The sequence below is a fragment of the Mytilus californianus genome, unplaced genomic scaffold (genome assembly GCF_021869535.1).
Source record: "Mytilus californianus isolate M0D057914Y unplaced genomic scaffold, xbMytCali1.0.p SCAF_2, whole genome shotgun sequence".
Lineage (NCBI taxonomy): Eukaryota > Metazoa > Mollusca > Bivalvia > Mytilida > Mytilidae > Mytilus > Mytilus californianus.
In genome coordinates, this window is record NW_026262668.1 from 55,516,426 (window position 1) to 55,529,781 (window position 13,356).

General features: G+C 32.2%; 1 protein-coding gene across 1 annotated transcript in view; it reads left to right on the top strand.

Moving 5' to 3' along the window:
- The first annotated feature begins 1,548 nt into the window (after positions 1-1,548).
- The window catches only part of LOC127730051 (zinc finger protein 236-like), a 48,567-nt gene continuing 36,759 nt past the window's right edge, over positions 1,549-13,356 (top strand). Inside the window, exon 1 of the mRNA XM_052238098.1 lies at positions 1,549-1,713. Within this exon, the coding sequence (XP_052094058.1) occupies positions 1,665-1,713 (49 nt within the window). The 5' untranslated portion in view covers positions 1,549-1,664. The remainder of the gene's footprint in view (positions 1,714-13,356) is intronic.

The following is a 13,356-nucleotide window of genomic DNA, read 5'->3' on the forward strand; positions in this document are numbered from 1 at the left end:
ATAAAAAATAATACCTTTTTTTTTATTAATCCACTCGAGTGCTTTTGGGCATGGGAATTGTTTTATAGATATTTTTAATATTAAATTATTTATTCTGTTTAGCTTTTTCCCTATATTTTACGTATGCTTGCAGCAATGCTTATATCTACACGACCTTGTTGTGGAAACAGTTTATTATGATCTATTATGTAACGCCCCCATACTCTTATTTTCCGAGAATATACCAACACATAGTTTATAAACGCTGCATGGTCGGTATAAAAGGAATCCTAAGAAACGAAAGAATATGCAAAAATCCATTTTTTTTAAGTGAAATTGAAGATGAGGAGTATTTTCGTATCAAGTGTGACAAATTCAGAAGCGAGAGAGAGGGGTTGGTTGGAGTTGTTAAATTGAGTTTGTTGTGTTTCATCAAAGTAATAAATGTCAACATTGTATACATGTGATAAAAATTGAGAGATTATTTTAGACGATGGAGAGCTGTCTCATTGGCAAGACATATAATACGAACTATATGTCTCTCTGTATATGCCAAGTCTTCTTATTTGTATATCAAATTCAGTGACAACTTTTACTTGTCTATTTGATATCTATTTTAAAACAATCTTGGACTGTGTAGTGACGGCCCGGGTTACGTGCACCTTTTTCTTTCCTGATTTTCTTTTAATTTTCTTTTTGTTGCGTCACATCAGACATATAATATGTATTATATGTCAGGCTGTGGCTCCGGACTCTGGTCACGTACGTATGGGCCTAAATCGAACGGGGAAAATGTGATAAGCAAGCGCGGAGAATCAATTTTGATAAGATTGATTCCTTTCATAGAAGCACACTCTATTTCCTTAGATAAACCAGACATATATCATATTGTATTTCATATATCTGGACAAATACACATATGCACGTCGTTGATTCTGTAACACCAAATTTTTTACAGTCCCTCTCTCTCCGATACTTTGCGGTTTATCATGCACTTTTCTTGTTTATTTTTCTTTGCAAGTATGCAAACTTGCAAGCGTAGAGGAGGAAGGTTCAAAATGAAACATTTTTCAGTAATGAAGCAAGACCTGAAAATTGCGCCTCGGAGCTGGGATTATTATACTATTATATATGTTCGTATAATAGTCCCAGCTCGGAGAAACCATACAATATCTTTTGAATTCTTTAAAAATGCATTGACTGTATAGTACACGAGGAATTTAGAAAAGATACGATTTTTTTTATTCATATAATTCGATTCATTGCAAACTTAAAATGGTCTAAAACCAAATTAAATAAACCAAAAAATCAGTGAACGTCTTTCTCACTGCTTTTTCTCTATTTAAATTCTTCTGAGTCTCGGTGTAAGTATTTTTCTTTTCAGTATTGTTACGTGAATAAATTAATTTCTAGTATACTATTTTTAGATCTTATAGTACCCATAACACACATGCATTTTATCAATTAGTCAACAAGTTGTAAAATAATATTGCCGAATAAATTATTGTTCACCATGCGACAAGTGACGAGAATCTATTTCCGTCCTCGTGCACACGTGCTAAGGTCAATCCCGTCATGCATTTATCAACATGGAGATGAACGAGGTGGTCGCGATCGTTACTGCATACCTATGCTTATGAAAACTACAACACACATGACCGGGATATTGAAAAGGGATTGTAAAAATGCCCAAGATATCAAGAAGAAAGCAGTCAAAACCTCAGCACATATGTGGTAAGTAGGAAAACATGGGATTTTTGTCTAAATTTGTATATTTTGCTGGGCGTGAACAGCCTGCATGCACATACATCACGCGTGCGCACGTGACGTTTCATCGACTTAAAGCTTCTACAATGCATAATGTTTTATTGATTTTTAGCAACCTCGAGTATTGATTAACTGCTACAGCAGTCGCTGGCTAGAAACATCAGTTTATTATTTATTATTTTGAAGAAGTACGTGTTGCGTTTGTAAGGATCGTCCGCTATATTTACAAATCGGTAAATAGGTCAAATATGTCAGCTGACCAGGTTTACCTGTAGAATTGTTGACATACACACTCACCTGTATGATTTGAAACGTGCATGCACAAGCATAAGTTCGTGATAGGAACTGGCAACAGTTCAAATTTATTGCATGAAGATTCATAATTTTAATGAATAATTTCAATAAATAAACTGTCTACTTTCACTTTCTATAAATACGTTTGTATAAAAATAGTAATGTAACATTTTACAGTTCAATTTATAACTGTATTCTGAGAATATTATTAATATGACTTTAAAATCAAAATAATTTATATGGATAGATTATGCGAAATAAAAAGATATGTTCGGAATGAAGAAATGGACATTTTTATTAAAAAAAGTGAGAAAAAAAAAAAATTTACATTTTGATTGTAGATGAATCATTTTATTTAAATTGACACAGATGTATTCAAATTATCAAATGGAAGTACATTTTTGATTTTGAAAGAACTATTGAAAAAGAATTGATTTAACATACTGGAAATGTCCATTCGAGAGATATTTTGTGACATGCAGAGCCTGCCCCCAGGTGTAGCCAACCTCTTGTAGCTTGCCTACAATAGTTACCATGGTGGTCACTGGTACAAGATCAGTATGTTTTTCTCATACTGTTGGTGTCATATTGAAAGCTGGTGTACTTCCATTTAGTATTCTTAGTACGTGGCCTAGCCATTTAGAATGTTGTTGTTGTTCTCATCTATGATGTTCTGACAGTTACACTGGCCTCTTTTATGTTGATTTTTTGTATTGCTGATTTCATTTGGCGTAAATTTTTTGTGAATTGCGAAGACAGTTGTTGTCTAAAGATTTCTTCCGTTTGTATGTCGCGATGTTTAATTCACTGGCATTCTGATCCATACAACATGTACAAAGAGGACTGGTTTTACATTGCTGGTGAATAGTTTTAGCTTGGGGTTAATGTTGACGTTTTAGACTTCCAGATGGGACTGTAGTCTTGCAAATGCTGAGCCTGCATTTAAAGTGGTTTGGATGTCTTTCTTAGCTCAATTATCAGTACTGATTATGCTCACAAGGTAATAGGATCTTGTAATGAGGCCTTTTATAGCTTGCTATACAATAATTGTTTTGCTTATTGTTGAAGCCTGTAAAATGACCTGTAGTTGTTTACATTCTTGACTTTTGGTCTGACTGCCAATGGTGAATATTTTTTCTCATTGTCAGTCTTACCACGTCTTCTAATTTTCATATTTTTATGCCCCAACTACGATAGTAGAGGGGCATTATGTTTTTCGGTATGTGCGTCTGTTTGTCCGTCTGTCCTGCTTCAGGTTAAAGTTTTTGGTCAAGGTAGTTTATGATGAAGTTGAAGTCCAATCAACTTGAAACTTTGTACACATGTTCCCTATGATATGATCTTTCTAATTTTAATGTCAAATTAGAGTTTTGACCCCAATTTTACGGTCCACTGAACATAGAAAATGATAGTGCGAGTGGGGCATCTGTGTACTATGGACACGTTCTTGTTATGCATTATATTTGAAACTACCTGTATGACATGCTAGTGTGTGGAATCAGCTGGAAAATTCAAATTTGGATTAGTAATTAAGTTTTTGTCTTGCCTTGATAGAGTAAAAAAGCTAGAGAGAGAATTAGTTACATGTAAGTTGTTTCCAGCAGTGTCTGCAAGCATCAACAATTTGTTTAAGTTTGTAATTATTTCAGTTTAAGGGGAACCAGTCCCAACCACTAATAATGAATCAATAATATTTGGTTTGCAGTTATATAAGCAAATAGCACCTTTCATTTTCATGGAGATAATTTTGCCCTGCCCCTCAGTCATGGTTTATTGACTTTGAAACTATTGCATAGTTTACATGTTAAAGTTTGATTAGGTCAGTTTAAGGGGAACCACTTATGATAAGTCAATGATATTCCTTTTGAAGTTGCGTTAACATTGGCATATCTTGTATCCTAGTAATTATTAGGGCCCCTGCCGAATGGCGTCCGCCCTATAGTGATCTGTCTGTCCATCCGTCCGTAACAAATCGTGTCCGCTCTATATCTAGAGAACCGTTATGATTTCAAAGTTTATACTTGACATGTATATTAACCAACACCAGAGGGTGTGTCATAATGTATGTTCAACTTCCTAGGTCAAAGATCAAGGTCAAAAACTTTGGTTTTAGTTGACAACCCCATGTCCTATGGTAAAGATCGTGTCCGCTCTATATCTTGAGAACCGTTATGATTTCAAAGTTTATACTTGATATGTATATTAACCAACACCAGAGGGTGTGTCATAATGTATGTACAACTTCCTAGGTCAAAGGTCAAGGTCAAATACTTTGGTTTCATTTGACAACCCCATGTCCAATGATAAAGATACAATTTTTTTACCACACATTATTCACAGTGGGGCCCACAGAGATGGCTCCCATCTCAATGATATTTAGTTTGGCCCTGTTGAGTGTTTCTTCAGTCATGGTTCATTGACGTTGAGTATTTTGCATAATTTACATGTTAAAGAATTGATATTTTAATTTCAACATTTTCATTATAATACTATCAAAATTACATCCAGTATTTGCCTGCCATAATTTTGTCCTTCATTTGTATTACTATTAGCTTAAATAAGGCATTAGATTTTTCCATTTTAGTTGTTTTACATTTTATAGGGTCTTTTAATTTAAATTTAGATACATGCACAGCACTTTGTGTTTTGTTCATTGTTGAAGGCTGTAAAATGGCCTGTAGTTGTTAGCATCCTTCTTGTTTGGTCTGACTGTTTATGGTGGACAAGTTTTCTCATCATCACTGTATGCTATGCTAGTGTGTGGAACTAGCTGAAATTTGGATTAGATTTTAATTTATATGCAAATAATGTAGGATTTTAGTAACACTTTTCCTTAAAACATATACGTTAAAAAATAACAATTTATAGAGTTTTTTACTTTATAAATGGATTATCGAAAATTAAACAACCTATAATCGAAACATCACTAGTACTACATGTATAACATGCCAATATGGTGAAGATTGATTATTCTCAATGGTCATGTTATAACTTAACCAATGATGTAATGATTTCCTGCAGATGGACACCTGTTGAAAATCTCACAATAAACTGGAGTACAAAGAGTAATTCATTATAGGACTTTAGTTATTTAATAAATCATAAGGGCAGAAAATTAGAAGACCTAAAACCAGCTAGAATGTATCAGTGAACAGTGAACTCCTACTCGCACAATTAATACATTTGCATATCCAATATACATTATTTTCTTTTTCAAGGAAAGGAAGAAATGCAACCTTTCCCTAGAAAATATGAGTTGCTTTACTTCTTTTGTAATACACTTCTAGAACGGTTTTTTTTTATTTCCTTTCCTTGCAGGCTTGTCCTAATTTCCATACCCGATTGTTTCAAATATAAACTTTTAAATATTATTATAAATTGTTGCTTTTTAACTTTTTTGGGGGAAAACCATTCACCACATATCATGCCTTTAAGTTTACACACATTGATGGCTATCATATTATTTTGGTTTCACCTGTAGGTTAGATATCAGTAGTGATCTTTAGAACTTTACAGGTATGCATATTATGTGAACAGGCATGGTTAAATTTCCCATGAATTAGTATGTCATACTAATGGAATGAAGATTGTTTCTTCATAACTTTTCAAGCAGAAAAAGTTTTGTAAGCATGCAGATCATTAGTTTTGATGTCATGATTTGGCAGCACTCTGTTTTGGGATAATTTTTTCAGTGACTTTCTGTGTTAAAAATTATTATTATAATCATAAAAAGGCGTCTCATATTACCTGATGATTTTCTTATCCTCCTGGAGCACATGCGATCATTCCAGTTTTTGTTTGTGTTGCTCAGTCTTTACTTTTCTATATAGAGTTTTGTTGATTGTAGTCTTTTCTGTGTATTTCTTTTTTGCCAATGTGTTGTCTATTCTTCTTTTCTTTGTTATTGTTTGTTGTCCCTTTAATTTCTTATGTTTCTTTTTTGTTAAGATACATTTGTACTAGTTATTTTGGAATCTTAAACAGCATTCTCAAAAAGTGGTGGTCCGAAAGTTTTTGACCACCAAAATTTTTCAAAGAACAGACACAATTTGAGCATTTTGCAATAGAAATAATAGTGGGGACCAGAAGATTTTCTTCAAGGACCACCAGGTAAAAAAAGATTTTGAGGACTCTTGTCTTAAAGAATTCACTGGTTTATTGAAAATAACTAATATCTAATACGTGAATTAATAAAATGTTGACCAAATACAAACAAATTGTCTGTACATGGATGTAAGGAGATGTAGATAAATGTTAGAGAGACAGCAACAACAACCCAATAAGGCAGGTTCAATACATATAAAGAGACTTAATTTTATATTGAAATAGATGTGCAATGTGTGCAGTCGTGATGTTTTTCTCTCAGATTTCCGAAATGGAACAGTGCTTTTGAAGTTAAAGGAGTATATGCACCAATTTTAAACGAACACACAACCACTCAGAGCATATGTATAGAATGGTATTTCAAACTTAAAGAGACAAAAATATAACCTGTAGTGAACATTATAAACACCTGAATTAAGCTCTAATTATAAAAAGAACCATAGTGAACAACATCAGAAAAAGGTGTGTCACAATAAAAGAAGGACAAGGGGTAGCATATAATACCAATCATGAATTAGTGCTTAATCATGTTAATGGACAACTACATTAGATGAAACCCTGACTTATGTACTGAACTTTGAAGAAAATAATGTTGAAAGAAAAGATGAATTATAATCTTAAGAATTCTCTTATTATTTTTGTTTAAATACACTAGTCCCCAATTAAATTTTTTATATGACTTTATGAGTTTTTTCATTTGCTTTGAAAAAAAGGTCTATATAACAAAAAATTAAGTGTCAAACCATAGGTTTTTTTCAAAATTAAGTAAAAACAATTTGTGAAGTCTGAAATCTTGGCTTTGAATTTTAGTTGTCGAAAGACATGAAAGAAGAACTCTAAAAATGTATAAAATTGGGTTAAATCATTCATTTCCAGCTGAAGGCATGAAATTTACAATTGAATTGAAAAATTTAATTTCCTGTTAAATGCAAAGTTTAAAGGCCTGAAAATATTCATATAATTTTCACGTGTCATGTTAAAAGCTGGGATACAAAATCAGATCATTTTATTGTTCATTGCCCACGAACATTGAAATAGTTTTAACATGTTTGTTCTCCATTCAATGACAAGAATGCATAGCGTGTACCGGCGCCCATGCATGACAGGAATTAGGTCAACATTTAAACAGGTAAACATTTTACCTGTTTCACCCCTTCATACATGTATGTACATTCTTATAGCTTGTGGGGAAATAGATAAAATGTCCACTAAATTTAAGCCATTTAAAATGACCATTACATAATGAGACTAAATGTCTGTTCTAAGCTGTGATATTGTGTAACGTATTTGATCAGTGTGGGAGATATTGGAAATCATTAAATGTTAACAAACCAGTTTTTCTTGTAGCGTGCAGCGTTATATAGATCTTGGTTTTCAATGATTGTGCAAGGTTATACCAAATAGAGGATAGGTTCATGTCATGCAGAAAAAAATGGTGTTAAGTTTACTTCAGATCATTTTGGCATATATAGTGCTTGATTAAAATCAATACTTATAAAGAATTTGATATGTTGTCAGTAAATGTACCATTTCAATACATGTCTTAACCTAAAATGAAATATACTGCACCATGGTTTTGTGTTTATTTGTTTTTATCCCGTTTTAGATCATATTATATCTTTGAAGGTTTTTATGTTTTTATGAAAGAATTTCATATCAGATTCACTAAATAGTTAATGAGGACTTTGTTGGTTAATACTATGGACACTGGACACAGTATACCAATCAACTAACAGAAAATCATTTTTTTTTCAGTTTTTTCGACTCCAGTCATGATAAATAAATTTCTACAATATTTTATAAGGTAACATTACTGACTTCATTTCTCATGGTATGCTCTTGACAGTTATTCTTTCGTAGAGTTATATTGAATCAAAACATAAATCACCAATTCAAAAATTTTGCAATGAATTAAACATAAGGTCTGGACTCGACTGTATGAATAAAGACCTTAGATGAATTCTTGCTTCTTCCCAACATGCCCAATTTTTGGTTCAAGTTTTTTCAGTTAGATCCCACTTTCACAAGTGCGTCTTGGAGCTGATAGTCAAAACACTTTCAGCCAATGAGAAGCTGTGTTGCATCCAGAATTAAATCATTAAGATATATTAATAAAAGATCTTGAAACTGTTACTGGATATGGTAAATATGAGATAAAATATAATACTATTCCTGTTTTATCAAAACAATTACTCTTTAAAGAATAAGAGAAAATATTGAATAATTATTTAATACAATACTTTTGCTTCTTGATGCAGATTATGCAGATATGAGAAAACTATAAGTATACATAAAGAAAACGGTTTTTAAGCAGTTAAGCTGCTTTATGCGAGCACCCTAGATTTGTGTTCTACCCAATAAATGCTGAAATATGTGCCATTGTTATTATCTGGCTGGCTATTATGTTATTTATAACTAATTGAACACTTTTTTCATACTTTTAATTCTGGAATACAAAAAATATGACCAGAAAAACCTTAAATGATCGTCGAACCACCCAAAAGTTTTGAAGTTGCACATAGGAAGTAGTGCTCAATAGAAATCCTTATGTAGTTTATTATCCCCTGTGCTTTTGGCCAAGATGTCAAAGAACAATTGCATGAATTATTTCATCGCCGAAAATCTCTAATTACAAGTCGTTTACAGTTGCCAAATGGCACAAAGCGCAGGAATATTGTATAACGGCTGTGACTAATATGACACGGAGTTGAAGTCTCAGTTGGCGGTAATTTTAACTTCATCGACAAAACGTAAATCAAGGACGTTTTAAATTTGGTGATTTCTGATAATAATCATTTTGTTCAACGGCTAGCTTTATACCGAAAATCGCCAACATGTTATGTGTAAATCCGAGTAAATCGTATCTGACTGACAAAAACAACATTGAAAAACAATGGATGCCATAAACCGGAAATGAAGACAATTATAATACCGGATCTAATTCCGGGGGCGGATAAGGGTAATTCCGGGTTTGCCGATCAAATACAATAAAAATATAATAATTCCAGGCATGAGACAAAATACATCTATCATGATGAAATATAAACTCTAGAATTGAAAACCAAAGATATATTGAAAAGAAAGAAAAAGCAGGAAATATTTTATACAGAAACTCAAAATTACTTTTAGTTCACAAATTTTCATGTCAAAAACCAATAAAATGTGACAGTATTTTCCTTATCATTAATAAATATTGATATTACATGTAGATGTTTTTATTGTTTTAACATATTACTACAATTCCATGAGGTAATTTCTTCTCAATTTTGAAGGGCCTATACAAATCTGGAAGTTTCTTACTTTATTTTCACAGAGGAACTAGCTAATATAATATATAGTGCAACTAGATATGATACACTTAAACAGTTTTGAATTTGAACTGTTTAATATAATGGTATAATTAGTAATAAATAATCAATTGTTGAGACAACACACCCACCCACAGTGATACCCTCAGCCTCCCTCAGCCTTCCTAATACAAAAAAAAAGATTATTTGAATTCATAAATTAATATACAAGACAATTACATTTATTATTAAACATGTTAAACGACAGTGACACTGACAATGAAACAAGCTAACTTAACACCAAAAGCACATTAAATTATCTTACTGAGTTATGAACTATTTCAAGTAAAAGCAGGACCTGGAATTTAGGTTGTGGACCTTTAATCAGCTTGGAGTGTCAAAGGTCCTGGGCTGTCCAGTACCAAATGTTAATTTGAACCCCTGCATTCACAGTAAAGCGATTTTGACGTGTATTGCAATTCCAAGTAGAATTTACTTTTGGACATTAAACGTTTCGAATGCGTATTAAACTAATTCAAATCAGTTAATAATGTGAATCGAATTCGAATTATGTGTGAACGCAGCATTGATATATCTAAGAAATGAAGAATATTAAAAAGATGGACAAAATATTTGTATTAAATTTGTTGCAATTTTTGTCTTGCCTTGACAGAGTCAAAAAGTGAGACATATATATATATATAGGCATGCTGTTTTGGCGGAATCAACAATGTATTAGTTTGTGATTTTGTGATAAGGTCTGGTTTCTGGTAGGTCAATGACATTTTGTAAGTAGTTGTGTTAGCATAGGCACATCTCATTACCATAGAGAATATTTGGCCCCACCCCCTTAGTCATGGTCTATTGACTTTGAAACTTTGCATAGTTTACATGTATATGTTTGTGATTAGGTCAGTTTAGGGGGAACCACTAGTGGTAGGTCAATGATATTTGGTGTGCAGTTGTATAAACTTTTTCATTTCTAATTTCCATTGAGATTATTTGGCCCCGCCCCCTCAATCATGCTCTTTTTACTTGGAAACTTATGTTACTTTGAAATTTCATTTATTAGTTTTCGATTAGGTTAGTATTAGGGAAACCAATAGTGGTAGGTCAATGATAATTGGCATGTAGGTGTAGAAGCATTAGTACGTCTCATTTCCATAGAGGATATTTGGTCCTCACCCCTCAGTCATATGCATGATCTATTGACTTTGAAACTTTTACTTAGTTTACATGAATGAGTTTGTGATTATTATGATTATGTCAGTTTAAAATTACCAGTAATCTTAAGTCAAAGCTATTTGGTATGCGAACGTATTGGTATTCAAAAGTTTCATTTCCATGGATATTATATAACCCCACCCCCTCATTATGGTTCATTGACTTAGAAATTGAATTTGTGTTAAGGTTTGTTTAAAGGGAACGACTTATGAAAAGTCAATGGTATTTGGTTTGCAGTTGAACAAGCATTGGCACCTTTCATTTCCATAGAGATTGTTTAGCCTTGTACCTTCAGTCATGGTTCATTGACTTTGAATATCACTTACATGTTAAAGTATTACTATTTTAAGTGTAACATTTGCATTATCAAAATAACAAATAGGCAAAACATTACGTTGTGTTAATAGCTTATTAAAGATTAGACATGTGTAATTATTATAAAAATAAGGAGATGTGGTATGATTGCCAATGAGACAACTATCCACCAAAATTCAAATGAAGTGGATGTAAGCAATTACAGGCAACCGTACAGCCTTCAAAAATATATGTTGCATCATTGCTAGGCCATTATAACAACATCAGCATTTCTTGTAATACTAGTATACAAGAAAATTACACCATTTCAGATAGTTTCAGGTATGATTTGATAATTGTGCATAGTGGCACCAGCTGATCCAACTAAAAGCGCTAATATGGCATATTCAAACTTTAGTACATAGTGGAATTAAACCATACACCACTGTTGGACACCATAATTGAAATTATTATTCTGAAAAGAATATTCCTCCATGCAGCCTGCAACAATTAGCAAAACCTATACTGCATAGTAAGATATAAACGACCACGAAATGACAAATGTAAAACAATAAAACTAAAGCAGCCTGATTTATGTACAAAACAATTATGAAAAATAAATATGATATACAGCAACAATCAACAATCACCAAATTACTGGGTCCTCACTATGGACAGGTACATACAGAAATTCGACGTCATAATCGGATTTTAACCAATGAAGAACTGAGATCAAATGAACCACACGTTGATTAAATTTTTTTTATACAATGGGTGCAGAAAGGGATAAATTGACGAAGAATTAGAGAAAAATATTTTCATCCATTCTTCCACTATATTCATCTTAACTTCTGCCAAGTTTACCTTTGATTTTTTTAATTAACTGCCTATAGCGCCTTTGGTGCTTTGATTTTTAATTATAAACATGATTATCTGATATCACTAGCTAGGTATACTAGGCACCATAATTGTTTGCCATAATTGAGGTTGAAAATCAGACAGCGTCATTTGAGTATAACTAACAACTCTTCTAAAAGGAAACAACAAGTTATATGTATATGCATCAACTTGAAACAGTTTTCATCCTTAGATAATAAACTTAACTCTTGGAGCCAAAAAAGGGTCCTTATTGCACAGACTCCTAAAAAAAAAACCATCTGACATTAAGCAGTGTCGTCTTTGCCGTTAAGCTGCTAATGAAGGTGCAATATTAAACTAGATTCATGATTGATCTTGTTTAGTTTCTAACTGATTGATAATACTATAATATGTTCCTAACAAAAAGGATATTAAACCTACATGTAGCTTGAATCAGTGTTGACCAAAAATAGACTTAAATCAGACAGTGTGTTTGTAGGAAATACAATTTGTACATGCACAAATTAGTTAGAAAAATAAGGAGATGTGGTGTGATTGCAAATGAGACAACAAGTTCAAATAAGGTGGATCTAAGCAATTATAGACAACTCTACGGCCTTCAACAATGAGAAAAACCCATACCATATAGTTGCCTTTAAAAGGCCCCCACATGAACAATATGAACAATATAAAACAATTTAATTTAGAAAACTAACAACCTAATTTACAACCGAACAGTTTACGAATAACAAATATGACTGACGTGAACCAACCAGTCTAATAGTTAACAAATTTCAAAAACTAAGAGACTTGTTCTCAAACATTTTATTGAAATCTGTATCTCTTCTTTTTATCACAAGACCTGTAATGCAACTTGAAATAGTAGAATATCACATAGCATAGATGAAATGAGTATTTTATAATAACAATTTTGAAATTTTTTAAATTGGAATTAAAAGGCAAAGTGTTACATAAAGAAAATATTAAGTTGAATTTTTCTTGTCAGTTCCCGGTACATAAAAAAGGCTAGATCACTGAAACAGGTGATTTAATAAATGTCAAAGGGGAACAATCCATATTAGAATATAGTTCAATAGGTTCATCATTGAGTAACATGGATGTAAATAATAATCACTTATATGAGTGATTTAATTCAGTTATAATTAAAGAGAGACAACTCTTTCCTGAAACTGAAATAACTGAAATAGGTGATTTTGAAATCACTTGTTTAAGTAGCACCCCTGACTGGTAACAAAAGAAAAGATATTTAGAAAAAAATGAATGGGAAACTAACACCCACCCCCAAAAACATGAATGAATAAACAAAATATATAGTATGTTTCAAACTTTGTATTATTATCATTATTATTGACAATATCATAATTTGGGTTCTCATTTACCCTTTGACAATTAAAGACATATATTCTGTCTTTGTTACATTTGTACATGTATATAGTGGCCTACATTACTTACCAAAAGTTCATCTACAAAGATAACTATTAATAGGTCAAGACAATTTGATTCTATGTTTGGCATCATACATGATTAT